This window comes from Haliaeetus leucocephalus, unplaced genomic scaffold (assembly GCF_000737465.1).
Source record: "Haliaeetus leucocephalus isolate CR32 unplaced genomic scaffold, Haliaeetus_leucocephalus-4.0 Scaffold136, whole genome shotgun sequence".
NCBI lineage: Eukaryota > Metazoa > Chordata > Aves > Accipitriformes > Accipitridae > Haliaeetus > Haliaeetus leucocephalus.
The window spans coordinates 2,181,495-2,207,110 of record NW_010972572.1 but is presented as its reverse complement, the minus strand read 5'-3'; the positions used below and the strand labels follow the sequence as shown (position 1 = coordinate 2,207,110).

The window sequence follows — 25,616 nt, the reverse complement described above, 5'->3', positions numbered from 1 at the left end:
GCCCCTCTGTGTGAAGGGTAGCACTAATTATGGACAGCGAGAGCTGCTTTTTCTTTCCTGTTATGAGATGAGCAACGATTTTACTTCCTTTGCTGATACTTGGGCTGCCAAAGCAGGCAAAGTATCTACCTTTCCATGTTCACGTCAGAGCTGGTATTCCAACATCCCTCTTTTGCTCTTGGTTGCAGAGACTTGGTATGAGATGGGGATTGCATTTTGCTAGGTGGTGTGGATATGCAGACGAGATGGAGACTCCTAAAAGCTTTCTCAATGGAAAAGTGTGGCATAAGAGAACGGCAGTAGCATTATCCAGCTCTGCAGATGGAGCTGGACACTATAATGTGGCATTAAACTGTTTTTGTGTTACACAGAGTACTTACACATGTGCCAAACCATGCTGTGGATTTTTCTTGTAATAGTGCAGTTAAGCTTTTGCATGAGGAAATGATCTTCCTTTTTGCCACTGGCATGGCTGGATCCTCTGTGCTAGTGGTTCACAGCAAGGCAGTCTGGGTCTGTATCTGTGCTAACAAGTGATCCCTGTGTGTGGGGTCATTCTGACCCAGCTCATTTGGGCTGGGTCCCTGTGATGATCAGCACTACTGAACAACAGGTTGGTAGTCTTTAAAAGAGGAGTGCTGTTACATGTCATCTACTGTGAACAAGCGTGCAGAAGAGACCCAGGTGTGAAGCACAAGGCTTTGCTGGAAGAGCAGCTTGTGCGGTTGTGTGCATGGAACTGCGCTGTGTCCCTCTTGAGAGGATAAAGCACCAAGTCGTTTCTGACTCTTCTTTGGCCTGTAATTTTGGAAAGTGGGGCTTTGGGTCTTGAGGGATGCTGGGCAGGGCTCCTGGATATCTGTCTTGGTCTGTTTTCTTAATTGCCTAGTTTACATTATCTTACAGTCAATGAAGATTGATTATGGTTTCTACAACCAGGCAATTTCCTTTTGACTTTAATAATGTATTCTTATGATAATCTCATGGCTTCTCATCCAATAATTCTGAAAAGCTGGTTGATGCATATCATTGAATGGGCTACAGACCAAAACCGTTAATTTGGGTGCTTGGAAGACTTGTATGCAGCTCTTACTTGGGGAGGAGACAGGTGGAGAAAGTGCAAATAGGGACTTTCCCGTGCTGCTCTCCAGTTAGCACTGACTTCTGCTGATTATGAGCTTGCATGTAGTCTTTGACAAAATGGTCTTCCTGGGAAGACTAAGCCAAGTGGGGAGTTGTGCTTGGGACTCTTGTGGTCCTAGGAAAAGCGTCTCTCTGCCTGACACTTTTCTTAGTGTTTCATAACCTCTATTAACATTTTATGGTTAGATGCTTTCCTGCATTGCAAGAATTCTGAATACCAGTGAAAACTAAGGCAGTTAGGAGAACTGGGTGTTGCTCCCTGGTGTCTGACTTATGTCAGTGTGCTAGCGGGGACTGGATGCCCTCCTTCCTGTGGAAGGCATTCAGGGTTTCTAATATAAAATAGCAATCTGCAGTCTAGCCAGCTTCATTGCTTACAAGGGCTGGATTTTTCACAACAGATATTGCTACTAGGAAATACACCTCTAGCTGGTATTAGCTCAGATTGGCTGGAGGCTTCTTCAAACATAACAGATGATTGTAGAATCAAAATTCATTGCACTTTCTTTTTTTAAATATGTGTGTGGTGTTTTGACCACTTGAATGATTGGTGTTGAAATGAAATGCCCTTTTAGTCCTAAACTGCAAGGAAAAGAAAGAAGTGATGGAGTGGAGGTCTTTTACAGAGCCATTTAAAAAAAAAAAAATCTGCAAAATATGGCAAGATGTTGTGAAAGGATGTGTGCTGTGTGCTCTGTGTGTGAGAAAGCAGAATGGACTGAAGTGGAAGATCTTGCTGGTTTGAGGCTGGGCATTTCAGGACTCTTGTTTGTTAAATCGTGTTACCTGGATTTTAGTTGTGATTATTGTAGCACAGAAGAAAGGAATAAAAATGTGACTATATAGCCCAATTTTCAAATACAAGCTAGTCACTTTTGGGTAGAGACAGATGCCTTTTTAGTTTTGATTCTTTTGTTTCCTTTGAAAATCAGTCGTCTTTATGGTGTGTCCAAGCAAGTTTCCCAAATCAAACAAATGTTGACAGAATCATGCAACAGTATGTGAAATGGAGTTGTGGTTTAATGACACCTTGTAAAAACCTTCCCTACAGCAGAGCAGTGATGTTATAGCTCAGTGAAGCAATCTTAAACCCCTCTGTAGCCCTGCAGATAGAAATATTTTTTTTTTTTTTTTTTAGAGTTGTGATCTGGGAATTTTTTTGTCCTTGAGGATTCTGGCCAATGTTCAACCTACAAGAAAATGGGTGTTGGTGGGATATTTATCCTTCTGCATTTCACAGATGATGTGCAGTGCCCTTTCAGACTGATTCAGTTGGGTAGCAGCATAAGTCTTCTGTCATTACTTGTCTGCATGAGTTTGGGTTTTAAAATGCTGTTCTGTATGTCCAAAAATCTCATCATTGACTTTTCAAACAAAAGAAAATGCAAGATTCCCTCTGGGGGGGCTGAGCTGCAGGTCTGTTTCGGTAGCATCCTTTCTTTGGATGGCAGCTAGTACCTGCTGCCTCAGGGAGGGACCTTCTGTTATTCTACAGTGTAGTAAGGTAGATGTGGGTGGAGACTTCCTTCTAGTTCGTTATTGAAAATTCACAAAGGTTTCTATTCCAGGAGGAAAAAAAAATGTTGCTTCTGAGTTTTGGTGGTTTATTTTGGTGGGTTGGGTTGGGTTTGGTGTGGTGTTTTTTGGTGTTTTTTTTTTGTTGTTGTGTGGGGTTTTTTTGTTGTGTTTTGGTTTTTTTTTTGTTGGTATCAGTCAGAACTTCTCAGGGGCTTTTCCCATTTTAGGGACCCATGCTGAAAAAAGATTTTTGCTTTTCATCAAGCCACCTCCTATTTCAGTCATGGCAAGGTAATGGATTGCCAAGTTCCTTATCTCTCAGCTGTCATGCTTTCAACCCTTGTCTGCTTTTTGCTTCAGTTCAGGCTTTTGTGCTTAACTGAGCAACGATGTATGGAGTGGATATGTAGCCTGTGATTATGTAGACTCTAGTAGCTATTTTTAATAAGATTTTCTTGCTGTTGGGGTGTTTGCTGGTTCACCGATTACTCAATCCAAGTTTCCAGTATTCATTTTTGTGCTCACTTTTAAATGCTCAAAGCCATTTTTATTGGTGACTGACAGCAGTTAGAGTATCCCATGTCACAGTGAGATTGGCAGCATGTTTCATCCATGGACTGAGCAAATTGCAGTTCTGTCTCCATTTGTCACGGTTGGGTTGTGACAGCCGGAGCTTTGTACCTGGAGTAGGAAGGTCCCCACAGTACACTAGCAGTCTTCTGCTCCTCTTCTGTTGTGTTTAAGAGTATCTTTGTGGAAGTCTGCTCCCTGTCCTGTTCTTTTTCCATGTGTTTTAGTCTTGCAGGAAGGCTGCTTTGTAAGGAAATGAGTGCTGTTCCTGTGGGCAGCCTAATGTCTAATCAACTTTCAGAAACCCCCCCACGTGGTTCTTGTCTATGATGCCACTGACAGATAAGCCTGAACTAGGGGAAAAGTTGTCAGCTTTTCTAGCTGTCCTCTTGCTGCTAGAGTATTGCTTCCAGAGCTTCGCTTGGTGTGAACTTTAACTCTTCATGTAATTCATGAACTTTAATACTTCATTTAATGACTCCCCTGGGAAAGTTTTACTAAAATTTCTGGCTGCAGGCAGTCTTTTCCTGATAGCCTTGCCAACGTTTTCCTTTAGCACTGGTTCTGTTAGTCCTGGCTCCAGCTCCTGATGTATTACTGTTTTCTTAATGTTTGTGCCTTTCATTTGTTAAAAGATCCTGGAGCCTTATGATGGATGAGGCTGTAAATCATGATAGGGCTGGGGGTTCCCTCATGTTTGACCACTGGGAGGTTAAGTAGGAAAGAAGTTTAGTCAAAATTGGGATATTTCTGGGTGTAATTTTCCTTCCAGGAGTAAAAACTTCTCAGGGAACTTGGTTTTTTTTTTCAGCCATGGCACATCAATAAGTAGAGCCATGAGGCTAAAAATGCTAAATTAAGTTAATTTAGGGAGTACTTCTTTGCATGGAGTTTAGGTCTCTTCCTGTATTTTTCTCACCCCTGCCATGTTAGTTTGAAGAGCGTTCGATGTAATAAAATTGAAAACACAGGGAGATATCAGGCACCTTGACATCCTGGAGAGAGCACTCCAAAGAGGAGTAGAAGTGGCAGTGTCCTGTTGGTCATATGTGGATGTGGCTGTGGATGAGTTTGATAGGCATGTTTGCAGGAAATAATTTGAAACACTTGAACTGTGATTTGTCAGAGGGGCAGCTGTACCTCTACTTTGGCAGGAAATGCTGAGGTCCTTGCTTGTGTCTATGTCCTGTTTCAGATACCTTCTGCTCTTGACCCATCAAAAATGGGCTTCTGCCTGTCCATAAAGTATTTGCTGCCTCTGCCTGTATGGTGGTAAAGGGGAAGAGGTTTTTTATTTTTTTTTGCCTTCACCTGTAGAGGAGGTGATCATCAGTCCTTACACCTGAGGCTCAATTGCTTTTATTCAGGTCAGCTTCAGTGGCAGTAGCAAAGAAAAAAAAAAAGCCTCCAGCAGGCTGCAGCAGGAGCTGTGCTGAGCCTTGAGGTACCAAGGAATTGGAGTGTATCCCTAGGTTTTCTCATCTGTGGGTTCTCATTTGTGAACACAGACCAGAGGATGACTCTTCAGTTTTTCAGCAGTGAAGTATTTCAAGGGCATGAAAAGCTGGCTTTTGTCACTGCTTGCTTGATTTGTTATGGAAAGACAGTAATTTGCCTTGGATTTACTACAGGGCTTTCTGCTAAATCACCAGAACTTGAGAAGTTTGCTCTGTGTGAAGTTAACTTTGTTCTCTCCACTCAAACCCTAAATAATAGATATGACAGGTTTATTAAGCAAATAAGTAAAACTCCCAGGGCTGTGAATTCCATTTCCTGCAAGAAATATCTGAAGTCAGCCACTTGCCAAACCGAACAAGTCAGGTATTGCAATTCAAAGAAAAACAAATTATTATTTTGTTTACAGGCTTTCCTATCAGGATGAGGGGGGAAAAATATTATCATCTCTGCGAAGGGAAAAATGATTATTGAAATGTGTTTCTGCCCTGCCAGTAAGGCAATTTTACTTGTTCTTATGTTTAGGTGCTTTTCTCAGATATCGCAGTAACAGGCAGGTAGAAAAGCAAAACCTTTAAATTCAGAAAGACTTTCTCTGTATCTGAAGGGTGTCTTGGATGGGATGTCTCATTTATACTTAAGTCAATTGCTGCATTTTTAATATTATTATGTGCTCCATAATGCATATTTAGTTCTTCTGGGAGAATTAACCTGGCATGAGATTGTAGAGCAGACAAGCCAGTACGTGTCCACTTGTAAATCCCTTGTAGCATTTTGCTTTGAGTAGCTAACAAATCTGTGCTAAGATAGTGCCTTTCCTTTTTAAGTGGATGGCTGGGCCTAGTTCTGGGTTAAATGATAGCTTGTGGGAGTAGAAGCTCTTTATTTAAGACTTGATAGTTAAAAGATGAAGATTTTATGTCCTTCCTTCCTTATGCATGAGACTTTTCCAGTAATATGAATATTTTACTGTTGAAGCATCATGCTGATAAATGAAGTCTCAAGAAAAGAGCTTTTAAACCCAACAAATGACAAGTACTTAATAGAGCTAGCCTTTCAGGGAAGTTTTGATGTGTTGTAGAAACCAGTGAAATCCTGCCTAAAAACTCAGCAAACTGAGTGAAAGGAAGTAGAAAATGGAAACAGCTTTCTCCTTCAGTAAGGACCATGTTGTGTTACCGGTCATTAGATAATACCTTCCTGCACAACCTCCCTGAAAGTGTGAGTGAAGTTTTATTCAAAATGAGTAGGAAAGGTAATAACCTCTGTCCCTAAATGTTTTCCTTTCTTATTCACTTCTCAAGTGCTTATTACGGACTCTGTTTTGTCCTTGAAGCTCTGAGTCTGTGTGTGTTTTGGTTTTTGGTTTGGGGTTTTTTGTTGTGTGGGGGTTTTTTTATTTTTTTATTTTTTATTTTATTTTTCTTCTGAGACACCTTTTATTTTCTGAAGTTTTGTTCAGGTACAAAAGAAATCTGTCTGTGTGTCTAGGAACAGCTAGATTACTTTCCCTGTTTGTGAAAAACATGGTTTGGCAAGTCAAGAGCACTGGTTTCCTTAGTGATGTTAACAGTTGGTGGGTAGACTCAAACTGGGAGCATTTGTATGAGCTTCTTGATGTCTTTGGCACAAAAGAGGCTTGGATGTGAAATAGCCTCAGTTTTGTGAAAACAAAATGTCCTCTGTTGGTTTTTGTTTGTTGTTTATCCACAACTCCTTTAATATTTCAAAAAAGCCATAAAGGACTGACAGATTACAAGTTGCATGAAATATCAAAGTAATTATTTACACTTTCATGCTTCTTTGTGCAGACATGAAACAATAAATACCTGTAAAGTCTCAGAAGTGACACTTATACAGCAGGGGATTCATGATTTCTTGCGTGCTAGAGTTTGCTTCTTCTGCTTGTAACTTTATGCTAACACATGATACTCCTGCATTTGGTTTTAAGTAAGCTCCAAGGGCTTAACTGTGTCTATAAACCAGGGTCTGCTGGAAGCCAAACTTGGGTGGGATGTTGGCATTCATGTGTCTGGAGTTGACTGTGGGGCAGGGGGGAACAGCCTTTTCTTGTAGGGCCTTTGGTGATCACTGAATTTTGGTGGTGCACATGGCTGCCTTCTTAGGTGACTTGTGGAGAGCACAACTTCTACTCTGTAAACTCCTGGGCTAAGTCATTGCAGTGATGTGGCTTTCTTCCCTGACCTGTCCCAAATAATTGGGACAATAGCTGCTTGTCACTCCAGGCAATTGTGTGTCAGGCACAAAATGGTTTGCTGCCTCCAGTTTGCATTCAGCAGAGAGATGAGGTTATTGTGCGATCATGAAACACTTGGGCTTAAATCCTGGAGTCCATATCACTCTTCAGATGAGATTCAAACACCTTGTTTCTTAAAATCTCCTAGAGAATTTTATTGCTGTGTTAGAACAAATACAGTGTGTTGCAGGTTTTTTCTTTTCAAATTTACTGTCCTAAATTACTGAAGGGTCAGAGTCTGATGGGATAAAATGCAGGACTACATGAATGCAAGAATTCATGTGTGGGCACCTGAGTCAGTTTTAAGTTTAGCAGGTTTGTGGCTGAACTGTGCCACAGTGCTTAAAACATGGTGCTTGAATCTAAATGACTGTAATTCACTGTCTTTAAACAGAGAGAACGTGAGCTTGAGGAAGGAGATACTGGAACGAGCTTGACTCACAAGAATGCTGGGAGGAAGGAGGAAGGTGAAAAGAGGGAGATGATAACCCTGGCTCTGAGAGAAGCGCTCACAAAACAAGGTGAGGATCTGCAAAGACCAGATGGTGGGACTAGGCTTTGAGGTCTTAGTGGTAGACTTCTAATAGAGCAAGTGGAAGATGGTGTTGTTTGTTAAAAATATTGTTCTGGACCCTCAGTCATGCTAGGCTCTAACCAAAAGCAGGACAGAGATTAGGCAGGGGCTGTTTGTACCTAATTGTTTGCAGGGGAAGAATCTAAAGCTGGGTGATACATCTCAGCATGATGCATGCTGTGATGTGTGGAGAGTGTATCAGAGTTCACAGGGTTTAATGTATCTGCTAAGGCAGCTTGAGAGAGAAGATGATAGTCCCACATGCCTCTAGCTCCTAGAGTGTAGGTTTCTCAAAGAATATTTAAAGATCAGCTTTGCATCTCTGTTTTCCATCTTAGTCCTCTGCTTTTATTTCAGTTTCAAATTCTGATTTTGTTGCTGAAACTTTATTTCCAGAAATGGAAGTAGTTCAAACTAACAATCCACTAGATGATTAGATCAGTAGAGCTCCTATGAGCTGTAGAGAACAGTTTTAATGAGCTTAACGCCTTTTTTAAAAGAAAGGACAAGCATGAGAAGAGCCAGACTGACAGCCCTGTGGTTCAGAAGCCTCAGTTCTGAGTGACAGAGCCAGAAGGGTGGTGTGAGCTTTCCTATGCTGCTCAGTTGGAGACTAAAGGGAGTTTAGTCTAATTTCTTTTATCTCTTAGGATGAGAGAATGCTCAGTTTTCTTGCTTGCTAAATAATAGTATCTCTCGTGATGCTTCTGAGAACGCACTTCTGGTTATTGCAGTGGAGGCACCTTGCTAAAGAGCTGGACTCTGAAGTTTTAACCATGTCCTGTGTGAATCCAGCAGCTGTGGGATCTCAGCCTTTGCTCTCCAGGTTCTCAACTGTTCTTCGGCCCGAGCTTTTGTAGGTGACTGGTTTTGTGTTCTGCCCATCAAGTATCTGACATGTTTCGTCATTGGTTTTTTTCATTAACCTTAGCACAGTTATAAAGTAAAAAGGCAGTCTTTAAATTCATAGTCTGAAAGAATAAAGCAAAGGCTTAGCAAGGAGTGGCAGTGACTTTGCCTTCTCTTCATGTCCATAGTGGTGCTGCTGCTGGATTGTAGGAGGGTGGTTCAATACATCTTTTCAGCTTAAATTCTGAAGGCTGTAATGTGGTGGCAGTTACGCTGCAGCATGCTGCAAAGCAGCTGAAGCACTGTTACAGTCTTTTATTTTTATTTATTCATTTAATTAGTTACTACTGTCTGTGTGTGATCCAGAAGTCTAATTGTTCTATCTGCCTGCAAGAAAGTTTAGGGGACTGGTAGATTTGGCTAGCAGGCCTGTGGGAGTGGGCTGCTGGAGACATGGCTGTCTAGAAATGGACAGCAGGGAGGTAAGCACGCTTGTCTGCTGCAAGTCCCCTGTTTTGAGAGGTTAAAGGGGCTACTCACTCCATGGAAGGGTGTACCAAGTCCCACAGACATCTCAGTTTTTGCTTTGGGACACAGGAACCCTAGATGGGCTGTGGAGGCTGCTTGTGGTACTGACTTCTGAGAGGGGAGTAGTGGGTGGTTTTTAGCACACTGCCCTGTCTTTTCTGTAGTGCAGGGCTCTGCTGGCTCTGTGTTGTGCTGTGGTAGCCACAGGAGTGTTTCACACTGGCTCACTTTCTGACCCAGTCTGTATTTCTTCAGTTTTGGGGAGTGAATGAAACTGTGCTTTTCTAATGGTATATAAAAAGTGGTCATTTGGAAAATGAAAACAGTGCTGGAGGGAAGGCCATCTTTCTACCATAATTTTTTTGACACAAAGACAAGCTCCACAGAGAACTTGGACTTCCTTGCGATGTTCCAGGGGCAGGAATTCATTATCCAGATAAGTAGGTATTTATTTCTCCCTTCCTTTGACATTCAGGATAGTGCCAGCATTGGATTAACTGGTAACATCTACTTACATAAATCTGCAGTTCCAAAGACTTAAAACTATTGTGTCTGTATCCAGACAGTTTACAACTGCTTCTTGCTGGCACAACCCTCCTCTCCTTTCCTCTGCTGCTCACCTAATTCTTTAATGGTCACTCAACAGTGAAGAGAAGCTGCCTTTCTTTTTTCACATGTCATATAATGTTTTTTTCTGCAAATAACACATCAAGACAGGCTTATGTGGTTATAAAAATGAAACAACTCTCTCCTTCCCTCAGCACCATTCCCCCCAAAATAACAAGTGCAATGTAGTCAAAAGATAATCTAATTTAGCAACAACTGGTTGCTTTAGCTGTAGGTTTAGTGTCTTTTCAAGATTATCCCTGAGGGCATAATTAGCTCAAGAGAAGGAAGAACCAGTACTAGTGATTCAGGAGAAAGCTGTTCCTTTAAATTGTAGTTGCATAACAGAAGTTTGCCTTTGAATAGCATCTCTTCAGACTATTGTAATGTTCACTCTTTTTATTTTGATTCACCTTCAGACAAATTTACTGTAGGCAAACTGAATATTGCTTAAAACAATGGTTTTATTTGGGCACTGGTGTTGAATTTCAGCTAAATATAGCCTCACCTATTGGGTTGTATAGGTGTTTAGCCCTTGTAGTTGCCTGGTTGCAAATAACTTTTATAAAGATGCTCTGTAGTAGTTGCTTTTTAAAGTCATAGCCAATCTTGTGTGGTGAGAAAACGCTGATTCCCTTTCCATCAGTGTTCAGTCTTCCATAAAATACAAATACAGTGCAAACTATTTAGTGCCTCCAAGTGACAAATATTGTGGGAGAGAGGCTGACAGTTGAAGTATTTGGCTGTGTTCTATTTGCAGTGGTACCATTTTGCTGTGTTAATGCTTTAGTAATTTCACCTGTTTAGGTAGAAATAAACTGAAAATAGAAGCAAACTTTTCATATTAATGTTTCCTGTGGTGATTAGTAGACACAGCCTAACATGTTTGCATTTGCTTTCTGCAGTTGCTTGTAGATTCTTGTAACAATCCCTGCTGGGCTGAAAGGTTTTTTGCTTGGCCTGGGTACCAGGAGGATTTTGTATATGGTGAAGTTTGCCTTTCCAGAGCTCCCGATTTTTCAGGAAGTACAGTTAAATCCTTCTTTAGCTTTTGAGGGCGTCTCAAGCTGCTGTTTTAATAGGAAAGGTGACTGTAAAAAAAACCCATTGTGAATCCATGGTGGTTCCTTCAGTGTCCCCTGTATCAGTTGTGCTTATTTTACGAGTACAAAATATTGACTATCGTTTTCCTGCTGCTGTAAAATAAGTACAGCAATAGTGCAAAGACCTGTGCTCTGTTTAGGTTGCTAACCATTGTTAGTCTTAACCGCTCTTTGATTTGCCAAATGTTTTATTGACAGTGATGGTTGGACTGAAAGCCAAAGAAATTATCACGCCGAATATGAAACCAAAGGCTGCAGTTTGGGGTATCATGGTTTTACTGCAGCTGACTTCTTGAAATATTTGGAGGTCAAACATGATGTCACACAGTGACAGCCAGTTTCATCATCCCTATCAAGTTATGGTTGTATTTAGCAGTGCTTCAGGTCCTCTTTGATGTGCTTTTCTTAAATGTGGAGGAATAAAACAGAGGAAAAAACAAGCTCAAAATCCTGAAGAGCTGATTGTTTGCTTAGGAGATTCCAAGGACCTGGATTTCTTAAGCTGCTCATACCCTGTATTTCTGACACGCTCTTTGCTTTGTTGTTTTCTACTGTAGCACTACTAAATAAAACTGCTTTTCATGGTAGGCAACACAATGGGAATGGATTAATGACACCCAAAGACTAACCCCACTGACACTGTATAAATTATTCTGTTGTGTCTCTGCTACCACAGGTGCAGTTTTGCTGCAGTACAGTTGGATCGTTCTGTCTTTACTGGTTAAGTAAGCCTACAATTTAGCACCAGGGTGTTCAGGATACCTCTATTTTACTTGTATCTAAAGGCAAGTAGTATTAGGAGACAGCTTGTATCTGAAATAGTATGGGCTGCTTCAGTAACTACTTATTTTCATGCTTTGACTACATGGTTGACATAAAGATAAAATTTGATCTATGTTTTTCAGTGTGTATGGGCAATCAAGAGACTGACTTCAGAAAAAAAATGAAGACTGGGCTTTTCAAGTGCTTATCAACCTTATTTGAGATTAGGTTTTTAAAAGTACTTGGTGGCTTTTGCTGTCCATTCTTGGACTGAGGTTTCCATTGTCAGCAGCTCTGAGCTCTTCTGACCATCTTAGCTTGGCTCACTGTGCTGAGCTTTTTGAGTCTCCAGATTTTGGGAATGAGATCCACTGTGCAAAGATGTTGCACAGAGATTGGTGCTGCTGGATGTATATTTTTGCAGGCTGTATGCTAAAATTTTTGCATGCATCTTTGGGATTTGATGTGCTTTATGTATAGCTATTAAACTCCAGGTGGCACTAGCAGCTCACAGCTGGGTCAGGGATCAGTAACACTGGTGCAGTCCCTGAAATGTACCACAGAATTCAAATACTGGCCATGGGAAGATTAAAAATTAGCTTGCAAAATAGCAAATTATTCTTAGTAAGCAGAATAAAAGCAATGACCAAAACCAGGCAAAGTTAAGCCTGGTAAACTTTCTTGCAGCTCCTTAGAAAATGTCTGTGTAAATAAACAGCAAATACACAGTTAAAGAGGAAGAATCCAGGAAGCAGAAGATGCTGAAGTCCCATAGCGTGGAAGCTGCCAAGAGCTGGTGGTGGTGAGCTGACTGCAATACTCATTTGCTGGCACAGATGTAGCAGCTTATCAGGAGCAGAGTAGATGGTGAAAGCTTGCTTTTGCAGGCCTGATTCTTTCCTTGTGTAGTTACTGGAGCTGGTACACTTACCCCATGAATAATAGAGGAAAATAAGCATAAATGCATTTATATTTGAAGTGCATGCTTTTTTTGGGGGGTGTGGGGGGTTGGAAGGGCTTTGAAGAGTATTGGTCTTTGAAATTAAGTCTATTAAGCTGGAACAAAATATAAGATACATTCAGGCAAGGATTAAAATTTGCTGTCCTTTCATGAAAACATGACACTCTCCCCAAGCAAGGGGACAGCTTATACAAATGGAAATGTAGAGAAAGAAATGGGCCCAGAATGACTGAAAAAGAGCGACTCAGTAAAACACAAACAAGAAAAATCTTGTCTGTAGCAACTTGTAGTTCTGTCTCTGACTCTTTATGTATTTGTCTGGGTACTTGAGGAGGGGAGTTGTGCAGGCTGGCTGCTGCCTTTTACTTAAAACTTTTCAGCCAAAGTTGATATTGATGTGCAGTTCTTGAAGACATTAAGTTCCTGCAGATTTCTTGAATTTTACTATGAATAAAGAAGATACACTGAGGCTCTTTTCTTCCTCCCTGAACGTCATGACCTCTGAGTTATGACCCATTCTGTTTGGCCAGCTAGTTACTGCTACTTGGTAAGGATGAGATTTTAGGCTAGGTATGCATTTGCTGTCTCCTGCCGAGCCATCAGGCCAGCCAAAATAGGTGAAAGATGTGAGGGGAGCTGGAGATATGAGGCAGGGCTACAGAAGGCACTGGAGGGACCCAAAGGTCCTCTGTGGGAGCGCAGGTGAGTGTGAGAGGAGGGGCCAGGGTCCTGGCAATGGAGCTGTTGCTCTGGCCCCAGCAGGGAAGCTGATGCAGTGCAGGGCATGTGTTTGTGGGGAAACCAGCTCTTCTGTGAGACAGCCTTTTCAAGAGTCCCATCATGTTTTCTTTTATTCTGCCTGTTTTGCAGCTGGAGAATGAATTGGATGTGCTTTCCTCCTCAGTGGAGCTTGTGTCTTCTCAGCCTCCCGGACAGAGGTGTGGGGATTCTTTTGCTATTCAGAACATTTGAGGGGCTTTTATATTACAAGCCTTTGTCTTGAATGCAGTGTCTGAGAGCAGTTGAAAGGTGACTTCTGGAATGCCTGATTAGTTCTGTTTTCTTAGGATTGTTCTGGTGGATGGTGATGGATATTTGTTTGCCAAGCGCCCAAAATCCCTTTTTGGGAGTAGGGGAGCAGCTGTTCTCCTCTTGGGATGGCAAAGCCAATATAGAAATTGGTGAAACTACTTGGGCTGAGGGGTGGACATCCTTTCTCTATCTCGCTTTGGGTGAGAGGAGGTCTCAAGAACTTGCAGTTGATTTGGGAGATGGATTAAAATGGGATGGGCCGCCATGTTGTTGATGCCCATGACCTCACTTCTAGAAGACATGCTTTGCTGTGGTTGCTCCTAGTGGAGGTCACCAACACGACGTGTTCATGGCAAACATTTTGTAACAGCTCAGCGAATGGTCTGACTTACCACATTGCTCTTTGTCAAAGGTGCCAGATACAGAAGGTTTTTCTTCTGGTTTTATCTTCAGTATTAGTTGATGTAGGTGAAAACATCAGTAGTCTCTGGCTGTTTTTGTCAAAGGCATAGTTTGACAAGAAATTATGCGCTTGAATATTGGAGGTTTTATATTCCTACTGCCCAGGCAGTTCTGTGCTGCAAAGGAAAAGATGCTTTTGGATTAAAATGGACATCTGGGTTTAAGTGAAAAGCCAGATTTTAAGAATTTTTTAGCTCTTTTATGATCAGGTGTTGAGACTAGAATTTATTATAGCTATTGGCATTCCCACCCTTGAACTTTGCCAGTCTCATTTTCTTGATACTGGGTTAGGTTTGGTTTGCCTGCTGAAGCAGCTGTATTTCTTTCACTAACCTTAGCAGGCTTTTACTATGTGTTAAAAATGTTCAAGATATTCTTTGTTTTGAGTATGATAAGAAGGATCTGAAGCAGTATTTCAGCAGCTCTACTGAAAGACCAAACTTTCCATCCATTTTGGAATGACAGTATTTTTTTGCATACAAGGTACAGTCCTGTAATCCTTTCTCACGTCCTCACTTCTGCTTTGAGTTCATGGAAGCAAGTCCTTCCACAAATCACAAACCTTTTGTACTTCTGAAGAGCACTTTCTTCTTTTTCAAAAAAAGAGAAATGTAAAGTAGATCTTGATGGGCTTGGCAAGGGTTTCTTGAAGATTGAGCAGTGCTAGGAATGAAACTGGAGGTTTCTCCTATCGTGCTTGGGCAATCTGAAAAATTCCATTGCCCAGATGCTGCCACTTTCTGTATTTGTACAAAATACTGTTACAATTTGAACAGGTTCCTTTCACCAATGGCATTTCTTGTTTTTTTTATTTTTATTCATTTTCTAGCTTTAGTCTGAACATTGTCTTTTGGGCCATGGCTCAAGTGCAGCAATTGTGCTACAACTTTCAAAATGGTAAAGTGGTGGTGATGGATTACTGCCGTGTTGCTGACCTTCAGCTCTGGCCCCTTTAAACTGCAGTCTTGCAAAACAGCAGGAAATTGGAAACTTTTTTCCCTGTAAACATTCTTCTAGTGTGAAGTTCCCCTTTCTGCACTGAGTTTTAGCTTTAATGGATAATCATTGCTTCAAACCAGAGGGCTTTTATTTAAGGAGATTGCTTGATAGAACCACACTGATTTGTCAGCTGTATATTACTCTTCTCGGAAGAAAAGCCTTCTGAAAGTCATTTGAGTTCGTGAAGCACAATGTGACATCAGATTGGCTTTTACCAAGCTTACAGTGACTGCAGTCTTAGAGAAGGATGGCTAAGTCTTGTACCATTTGGGGATTTTTCAACCACTGATCTATTTCATTCTTTCATAATGAAATCTTTTCCTTTGTGTTTTCAAAGTCTTCTGTTGAAGCATGGTGGTATAGAAATCTGAGCTGGAAGGTGTCTTTGACTTTTCGTATGGACATTTTGCCATGTTGGGATAGTCGGGGATCTTTGAAAGCTGTTCAGTATAGCTGTCCTACAGATGCATTTTTGTTAGACTGCAGATATCATGACACTGCTTGTGATATGGACAGTTGTAGAAATTTGGTTTATCATATCTGTTCTGCTTTCAAGATTAAAATAACTTAATTGCTTACATATACACATAATTCATGCACGTTCAGGAGCTTAGAAAGTCTTGTTATGTGTATGGCACTGGGGAACTAGCAAAACCACAACCAGAATACCTTGATATCCTAGAAAGTGACATGGGTATATAGATAGCAGTGTCCTGTCTCAGTGGCTGAGAGCTCAGTAGGCTCCCTTGATGAATTCTTTGAATTTCAGAGAATGGAATTTTAAAACTATTATTTACATGATGGAGTTGAAATGCTGCAGTGTAGTTTAAAATGGTCACAGAACAGTTTTGTCCCACACAATGGAGCAGTCACCATCTGTGATGCTGCCATCTCTTTGATTAAAAGTCTGTCTGTGGTCTGTTAAAATCCAGTTGGATTATCGGGGCAAGCAGTCACCAAATGTTTATCAGCCTAGTGTTATTGCCTGATAACACTCACTTTGTCCAAAAGCTTGTTTAAAAGCTTAATTCATGTCTTAATATAGTAAAAAATGACACTTAATTTCAGTGGAGTTTGGCAGGCTTCTAGGTCATTCAAAATTTATCATCTAGAGCAGCATCAACTAATACATAGACTTCAGATTAGATGTTCTTGTGCCTTTAGTCAGGAGTTGAGCTGATTACTATGAGCCTGCTTACAATTTAAGGAATCCTTTCAATATGAGGCTGTAGAAATAATAAATGGATTGGTATTGTTGAGCCTTAGTATCTGAAGATACATATGGACTGTGAGCAGAGTCCTATCAAGACAGTACGCTGTATTGTTTGGAAGGTGGTGTATCCATATTGAGTTAGAGTTATTGCTCACAAGTTATATGCCTTAAAAGCAAAATAGTGAATGTGTTCAGTGAGTCCTGACATATGTAGGTGCAGAATTCTGGGCCATCAGAAAGATTTGATTCAACCACCATTTGCTTTGGCAGAGCCGCAGTGAAGTTGTGGCAAAGCTGAGATGAGCTAGCCTGAGCTTTCAAAAGGGTTCAGCAGAAGCTGTGATGTGGAAACAGAACTGAGAAGACCCCTGGTTCATAAACACATTTTCTCACGTTTGGTTTGAAACTTAGCACTGCGTGGTTCTTGCTTAACCCTTTGTACTTTCTTTTAGCCTGAACTGGTTTGCTGCCTGTGTTACTAGCCAGCAGTAAAGCAAGTACTTGAAGAAATAGGCTTTACAGAGGTAGAAAGACTCTGCTCACCTAGAGCAGATGTGTAAAAAGTGTTCAGCCTTCATCACTGATATATTATCTGATTTCCAAGTCTGAAAAACCATGGCATGGCCAGTGTTCACTGTGATGGCTTAGCAGGGTAACCACACTTTCTACCAGAGTTACCTATGTGGTGAAGACCAGAGTTCAACAGCTTCATACAGTGGTTTTAAGATGTTCTGCAAGTATATGCTGTTTCTTCCTGTAACCATAGCTGTGACTCCTGGCAGCAGCAAACAAGATGAGTAAGCCCCTTCTCATCACTAAAGCTGGCTGAAGTTTGTAAGGCTCTGTTTTGATGTTGAACGTGTACAATTTTCTTGGCCTTTAAAGGAAGCTGTGGGCGCTCCACATGGTGGAAGTTGATTTAAGTAACTTAAGAGAAAATGCTGCAGCTTTGGGCTCTAGAGCTTGGCACCTTGCTCAGTTTAGCTGCTTCCTCTCTTCCCTCAAACAACTCAGTAGCAGATCTGGGCAAGCATGTCCTATTTCCAATTTAATTTTAATCTAAAACCCATTTTGAAGCAGCCATATTACTTCTGCTGACAAGGGATCTGTGAGAGAATAATCTTACATGAATGCTGTTGCTGGATTCTGAAAAATGGAAAAAAATAAGGCTAGGGCTGTGCTGGTTGACATCAGCAAAGAGTCTGGCTTGGACAGCTGTATTACAGAGAGGAGGAATGCAGCACCCTCTTCAATGCTCGTCAAGAAATCCTGTAAGGACACAAATTTTAGCAGCACAGGGAGGTCTCAGTTGAGATTAGACCTTGCTGGACAAGCCTGTTTGCAAAGAAATGCTGAAGAAATAGGCAGGACAGACCCAGGATGGGAGAGGTGATGTGATGCGGCTGAATGCAGTTGTGCATACTTGGCTGTGCCTCTGACAAGTGTCAGTCAGAGGTTGCCACAAGGTTTTCTGGGTCTCATCCAGTCCTAGATAAAGGTGTCCCCAGTATTGCATGTGGCTTTGCAGGCTATCAGTTCTATGTTAGAAGTGCTGATCCAGGGTTACACTGATGTCTTTCTCCAGGAAAGGATTGGATGATCTGCCATGTGAAATACCAAGGCTTTTTGGCTTACAGCAGTTCTTTCTTCCTTGCTGTATTGGAGGTTGTTCATTTAGGGAGGAAAATGTTGAAATCTTGTTCATTCCCACGGAGCTGGAGGGACAGAGGCAGCTCAGGACACAGGAGCAGCCTGACATTGAAGTCCCCAAAGCCTCACTTAGTCTGGCAGTTGGCCCCTTTGCCATCTAACAGGGTATCCCCCCTGCCTGCTCCTGCCACCCACCTCCCCTGCGCTGGCCTGTGTTCGTACGGTCTCCTGGCAAGTCACCGCAGGGAACTGATCAGGCTAAAATCGCATATGTCCTAACCCCACAGCAAGGTTAGAGCCAGCACAAGGTGACAGGAGCAAACGTGAGGTCAAGAAGAAAGAGGAAACTGGGCAGATCTCTGCTGGGTTTAAGTGACAGAGTAACTGCAGCATGATGCTGTGTGATTCCTCATTGGCCATGTGTGTCTCCACACAGTTTAACTTTTAGCTGGTGCAGCTGTTGTGACATCTGCTGTCACTGTAGTTCCTGGCTGGTTTGGTGTCCTTGGAGGTGTGGGGGACTCTGAGGTGCAGTTGCACTCCCCTGGGATCTTGCTGTGCAAAAGATGCATGGTGACAAATGAGCAGGGCAGGGTAATTGTGCTACTTTTTGTTGTAGGAGGTGAAGGCCGGTTTTTCTGCTGAGCAGAAGGCTTTTTTCCCTGTTAAGTTTGTGCTGGTTGGCAGGAAAGAGACTTGATACCTAAATTTTCAGGGTTTTTCCCTTGAAAGTGTTAATATAAACATCAGCCTAAAGCAGCTAGTTGAGACGTGCTGGGTTTGGGGACAACCAGGCCATTGACGTATAAATGTTACCATGTGAATGACACAGTGAGGCTTCTCAAATCCCTCTTATTTTTATGCTGATTTTGAAGTGACTTTTAATCCTTCAGATATATTGGTCTTTAAGTACTTTTTTCAAAGAGGAAAATAACCCAACTCAAGCAGTTTAGGTAATAATAGTACTTAGTGCTTAACAAACGTTGTGGAATTAATCCTCCTGGACCAATAAATTTAAATGAAATTGTGTTGATCTTGGCTGGGGAGCAGGGAAGTGATGTGAAATCAGCTTTGCTCTGGGTACGGAGGAGCGGCTCCCTCACTGTGGCTCCACCACAGCTAGTGGAGATGGAACTGGTGAACCTGTGAAGTTTGGGTTCAAGCTGAGCCCTGCATTTCAGTTCTCTTCCTCTGCCCTTGCAGCTGCACTGTGAATCAGATGTTGTCCTCCAGGCTGGGTCAGACCTGCTAAGGAGCAGTGGGAATTAGGTCTCCTTGGTTTTGGGGAAGAGTCTGTTCTATGTTGATGTCTTAGGGCCAGGGAGATGCTTCTGGGTCCCTGTCCTGCTCCCACCCAAGTGCTGTCCCTTGGGGTCAGTGAGATGTCCGACATCACTGGGCTAGACCTGTTAGTCTGCCATCCTGTTATATGAAGTCTTCTGGCCACCCCCTGTTGTTTCAAACAAGACTGAACAATATAAATAAATCTCCCATTAAGAGAAACTGTTTCAAGTTGGCTGAAGTCCCTTGGGTGGCCATGGCCTTTGCGCTGATGTGCAGGCTCCCAGAATCAAATGGAGGGTGCTGTGGGTGGGCACTGACATCATCTTGGTAGTGTCACCTTTGGGCCAATGGGGAAGAGCAGCATTGAGACTGTGATGCTTAAGAATTTTGTGTACCAATTGGTATGTTTTGTGTATCAATTACTGCAGGGTAAAATGAATCATTTGATTTTTTTGTTGTTTGTTTGTTTGTTAATTTTCAGGTTACAAACTGATTGGAAGCCATTCTGGGGTGAAGCTCTGCCGATGGACAAAGGTATACTCTCTTTCCTTTTCTCATTTTATAAACAACAACAAAAAGCTAGAGACTTATTCAGGTATTTCAATTTCCAGATGAAATATCCTTTAAAAATGTGATATTACTTGAATGAAAACAAATTTAATCTTCCAAGCTGTAGTTCTGCATTTCAAGCTATTAAAATCCCACTGCTAGAAGTGAGAATGCGACCATGGCAAAGAGCTGCGAACATCACTTTCTGTTGTTTTTCCTGTTATTCTGCTGTCTGCTAAAATATCTCCTGCCTGCTGAAATATATGGCAGGAACAGAACACTGCAGAGAAAAGTGGAAAAGTTACTTCACCAGTGTGAGGTCTTCTGAAACAAAGATAGCACAGTCCGTCATTACACTCGAATGGGCACACAAGGGCATTTGAACCTGTTGTTCTGTGACTGATATATCTGGTTTGTGACAGTGCTCCTCCACTGGTTTTCAGCATTTGTCAAGTAAGATTCAGATAGCGAGGTAACTGTCACTTGTGAATGCTAGGACTTTTTAAAAATTACTCTGTGGGAGTGTGTGTGTGTATGTATATAGTTGTGTGTAATATGTCTGTGTGTGTGTTTGTACACATCCATATGAAAAAAGTAATCCTCCAGGCTCTGCAGTTGTGTATTGTAGGCTATGTAAGCTAGTAGCTTTTCAAGTAGTTCGCAGACTTAAAAGCGTTCCCAGCAGGGGCACAGAGCCCTGTAGAACAAACTTCAGCCACTTCAGTATGTTTGTTGTTTCATCAGTCCTTTGCAGGTGCCTGAGAAGCCCACAAGTTGAAAGCTGGTCAATAGTGTTATACATCTGGGGAGTAACACTGATCTAACATACTAAAGCTTTCAGCATTCATGGGGTGATAAACTATGGGAATCATCACCTCATTAAAATGCCAGCACATCTGTAATTCTTGTGCTGTGGCAGTGATCAGTTCCTTGGTCTCTCAGCTCTCTTTTGCTGCATGATTAACTTTGTTTATTTTTGAAATGAGCTCTTTGAATGGCAATCACCAAAGCGGGTGGCTGCAGTGAGGTTTTCTTATTGAAATGCCTGGTATCAATGAAGTGTTTCATCAAAAGACTTGTTCCTGTGAATGGTTTAAAGAGCCCACTGCTGTATTGTCATGAATATTTGTGAGATATACTGATGCCACTGATGCTTCTGCTGTTTACTCTTACAAATATTTCTCTCTTCTGTCATTTTTAGTGTCAGAGAAGGCCATGAAACCTTTAAAGAAAAACTTGTCAAACTTCATCAATGCTGTGACTGAGAGAGAAGACCAGAGAACCTATTTTTATTAAAGAACCAGAATTTAATGCAGCACTGTAAAGCCATTTCACAAAATAAATAGCAGCCCTGTGTGCTTAGATAGGACCATCTATTTTTAGCTTAAGCAGGAATTGAATGTAAAGTGTTCTAATAAATTGAGCTGGAATTGGTTACAGGCAGTGGCTTTGACTCAGATTCACGCCAATATGTGAATATCTTTGGGAGGCTTGTTTGAGATTTGTATCAGTGGAAAGCAGGAGGAGGGCTAGAAGGATTAGTATTAAGTAGAATTTCATAGTGATATCTCAGATTTAAATGATTGTGTTCTGTCATATTCTGGAAAAGAGCATAAAACCTGCAAATTTTAGGAAGAGTCTGTTGATTTGACTGTCTTATGAAATCCAAAATATAAGTTGCTCTCCTAGAATTTGTGAATCTCCTGACATCTCTCTTGTTTTGAGGAATGGGTAGAATAAACAGTATTTTCCAATTTGTTTAATCTTCCAACTCTATAACAAGGCTGTGCGTGTGTTAGGGGTTACCTGTATATTCTTTTCCTGCTACTCTGTGGAGATTTTCTTGTGGATCACCAGGACTTTTCAGGTAGAGGAAGGTAGATTAAAAGTTACTATGTCATATTTCAAATTTTCTCTTGAGAGTAGTAAAGATTCATTCTCATTTATTATTATTTAACTGAGATAATGAAAGACAGTCTTTGCTACAAGCAACTTGCATGCTAAATAGGAGTTAAATCCCAATGGGAAGGCTGCTGTGGTTCTGCTGTGAAGGAAAGTGCAGTGTCCCACTGGAGCTGCTGACTGGTGTGAATGAGGGTTTATAAGGTCAGGGTATTTATTTAATTTAGTGCTAGAAGAAATACTCTACTAGACAAATGAAAAGAATTGAGTGTTCAGTAGGGCAGCCTTGAAATTGATCCTTGTTACTCTTTAGTGAGCTTTTACAATAATATTTCTTGCAGCTTAAGTGGCTTCACCTGCTTTCTTTTGTGGGCTGATTCAGTTAAAAGCTTCAGTAAAGCACATTGTTATGCTGTGGTGTTGCAACTGAGAAGTTAGCGATTATGTTGAAGTCTCTCTCCTCTACAACAGTTGTAAATTTGACATTATAAATGCCTTTTTTCTGTAAGGGTGTATATAAACAGTCACGCTATACCCTGATCTGTGTGCTATGAATTTCTTAAAACAGACTGCTTCTGTCATCATTATTTTGATCTGCTCTGCAGCTGTGACCTCGCTTTCAATGTCTGTCACAGGTGACTTTGAACACAGGAGTTACTAGTGACTGAAAACTGCAAATATGCCCAGGGAGCAGATTTTAAACCTTTGCACCCATTTTGGTTACAGATTTGGTTACAGGTGTGTTTTAACTTTCTCGGTGTTTGTATGTGTCTTTCTCTGCTGTTAGTCGATGCTTCGAGGCCGAGGAGGCTGCTATAAACACACATTTTATGGAATTGAGAGCCACCGCTGCATGGAGGCCACGCCGAGCCTGGCTTGCGCAAACAAATGCGTCTTTTGCTGGAGGTAAAATACTGATGCAGTTTTACTTTGGGATAGGGACTCTGTTCTACTCTGTCCCTGTCCTGTTCCTCAAACCTAGGGCAGTGTTACTTGTGTGCCCTTTTCACTTGGAAATTAGGGGAGGAAGTGTTTGGAAGGGAGCAGTGTTCCTCCCCCTTCCTGCTTGTACTCCTCCCCTTCTGAGAGCTGCAGAGTCTGTAGGTCAGGGATGGTAGGTGAGCTGGGTGGGTGGGCTTCACATCTCAGAGGCTGAAGAGGATCTGAGGGCTCCCCAGTGCCGCCTCCTTTAAAGCTGAGTCCTGTGCAGCCAGGTCTTGGGCCCCAGTGAGTTCAGACTAGCTGGGGAGAGGTGGAATGAGGAATCGGGGAGGCAGGAGGCAGACACCTCTCCGTCTACTGCCCTGCAATGCCCACTGCTGCTTGTGCCGAGCACTTGGTAGAGGTTTGGTTCCTTCTGGAGGTCACTGTCTGGGACTCCCCATGGCTCCTGGTGCTCTGGAGAACATGGGCTGGCTCTTGTTGTGCAAAGCCACCAAGGCACTAAGCGATGTGAGTATCTTTGTTTTGAAATTGGACCATTTTTCTTATTTAAAGTACCTTCACCCCCACCAATTCAGTTGCGTTCTCAAGGAGTGAAAAGTGATGACTTAGTAACTGTTGCCTTTCTAAAACAGTAGCTAATAAATGACTTTCCATTTTAGTCAGTAAAGTGACCCCTTATCTCAGCGGAATTACTTTGTTGTTAATTCTCTAAAGGAAGTGAGCTTTGCCTGGATCTGAACTGTGAGCTGCTCTAGCACTGCTTACTCACCGAAATGCCTGGGTTTCCGAGGGAGGTTTTTGCTAGGCTGGGGGAGTGCAGAATGAGAGAAAATGAGAGGCTCAGCAAAAATAAAAGCAGTGATGTGAAAGTGTACTGGGTGGGAGGATGTGGAGGTTATTCTTTGAGCTCTTGTCTTCTACCTTGCTAGCTAATTCAAACCATGGGGGCAGTGCTTCCTTTGGTATTTATGGCTATCCCAGGGGGCTGGCTGCCAATAACACCCATTCCATCCCTATGCCTGGGTGTTCAACATCCCAATATTTCCATGCAAAACCAGCCAAATTCCTCTGAGTACCACTTTCAGTCTTTCATAGTCTTCAAGTTTTAATAATGCAAATATTTCATGAGAATATTTAAATGACAGCATCAGTGCAAAAGGACTGCTATAATTTTGAAGGCACTTTGAAGCTGTCTCCCATGTTAGTGTTAAGTATAAGTGTTAGACGCCGGTTGTACTGTTAAGTTTGCAATTGGGAGTCTATTAAAAAATGTTAACTGGTGCTCTTGATGGGCTTTCATTGAGTGGTGTTCCTCGGAGGTCGGTATTGGGACCGGCATGTTTAACATCTTTGTTGGCAACATAGACAGTGGGATTGAGTGCACCCTCAGCAAGTTTGCCAACAACACCAAGCTGTGTGGTGCAGTCAACAAGCTGGAGGGAGGGGATGCCATGCAGAGGGACCTTGACAGGCTTGAGAGGGGGGCCTGTGCAAACCTCATGAAGTTCATCAAGGCCAAGTGCAAGGTCCTGCACATGGGTTGGGGCAATCCCAAGCGCAAATACAGGCTGGGTGGAAAATGGATTGAGAGCAGCCCTGAGGAGGAGGACTTAGGGGTGTTGGTTGACAGGAAGTTCAACATGACCTGGCAGTGTGTGCTTGCAGCCCAGAAAGCCAACCGTATCCTGGGCCGCATCAAAAGAAGCATGGCCAACAGGTCGAGGGAGGTGATTCTGCCCTTCTACTCTACTCTCATGAGACTCCACATGGAGTACTGCATTCAGCTGTGGGGCCCCCTACGTAAGAAGGACATGGACCTGGGACCTGTTGGAGTGAGGCCAGAGGAGGGCCATGAAGATGATCAGAGGGCTGGAACACCTCTCTTATGAAGGCAGGCTGAGAGAATTGGGGTTGTTCAGCCTGGAGAAGAGAAGGCTCTAGGGACACCTTATAGCAGCCTTCTAGTACCTAAAGGGGGCCTACAGGAAAGCTGGAGAGGGACTTTTTCCAAGTGCATGTAGTGATAGGACAAGGGATAATGGCTTTAAACTGAAAGAGGGTGGATTTAGATTAGGTATAAGGAAGAAATTCCTCGCTATCAGGGTGGTGAGGCACTGGAACAGGTTGCCCAGAGAAGCTATGGATGCCCCCTCCCTGGAAGTGTTCAGTGCCAGGTTAGATGGGGCTTTGAGCAACCTGCTCTAGTGGAAGGGGTCCCTGCTTATGGGAGGGGAGTTGGAACTAGACATCTTTGAAGTCTCTTCCAACCCAAACCATTCAATGATTCTATGATATGCTGGCTTGAAAGGACCCAGCAAATGGCATGTTCAATGTGGAAGTTTTGCTGCTTTTTGTCAGAGCAATATAATGACTGGGAAGAAAAATGTACTGCTTGTCTTTTTTTTTTATTTTTAATGTATCAGCTAGCATTGGTGCATTTAGTTCTGCAGTGGTGACTGTACTGGTAGGAAGACGATTGGTATGCCTGTTATTGTCCTTCTGTCCCTACACAGAAGGTACATCATAAACAGCAAATAGAAAGCAATAACATCGTCAGAATGAGGCATTTTGTTCCTAGTATTGCATGGCAGACCATTTAACACTGTTCCCCTTCCAAATGACCCAACTCGGTATTTCTTAGCAGCAGCAGCCTGTGTTCTGAGTATGGGACTGAGTCAGGGAAATCAAGTGTAAATTGAAAAGTGCAGTAATTGGGATAAATCGCCATGTGTGATACATTCCACATGCCTCTAACTCATCACCTTGTAAATGTCATTTGTCACTTTTAAGAGGAATCCTGGAAACAGTAGTCCTAATGATAACGAGTGCTAGAATGCTTATTTTACTAATGTTAACAACCTGAATGCAAGGAAACAGCTTTCCATGGGACTGTGCTGAAAAATGTTCTCATTTATTTACCTTCGGTGGTTGAAATGGGTTGCAGTTGTTTGACTCTTCCATATGGACTGCAGCTGTCTGTCTTCTCAGACCTCTATCGAGTTGGAAGACTTAAGGCTCAGTTTGAGACCCATCCCAAGGCTCACTTTATGTATAACTTAAGCTTGACATAAACCAGAACTGCTGCTGAAAGAAGCTTTCTTCACTTTGGTTGCTTTTTCAGACCCTGTGCTTGGGCTGCTATAGCCTTTGTGTGGCTGTGAGCTGTGCTGGTCAGGTTAATTTGGTGTAGGAAGAAGGGATTTCTGTACACACTCTCCTCCTTACTGATTGCATGTCAGCACAATTCACAAACC

At 42.2% G+C, this 25,616-nt stretch overlaps 1 protein-coding gene across 1 annotated transcript in view; it reads left to right on the top strand.

Moving 5' to 3' along the window:
- Positions 1 to 25,616, top strand: part of LOC104843146 (S-adenosyl-L-methionine-dependent tRNA 4-demethylwyosine synthase-like) — a 107,917-nt gene that overhangs the window by 11,462 nt on the left and 70,839 nt on the right. The window contains exons 7-9 of the mRNA XM_010585918.1: positions 7,338 to 7,464; positions 19,448 to 19,500; positions 22,205 to 22,323. Of these exons, the coding sequence (XP_010584220.1) occupies positions 7,338 to 7,464; positions 19,448 to 19,500; positions 22,205 to 22,323 (299 nt within the window). The remainder of the gene's footprint in view (positions 1 to 7,337; positions 7,465 to 19,447; positions 19,501 to 22,204; positions 22,324 to 25,616) is intronic.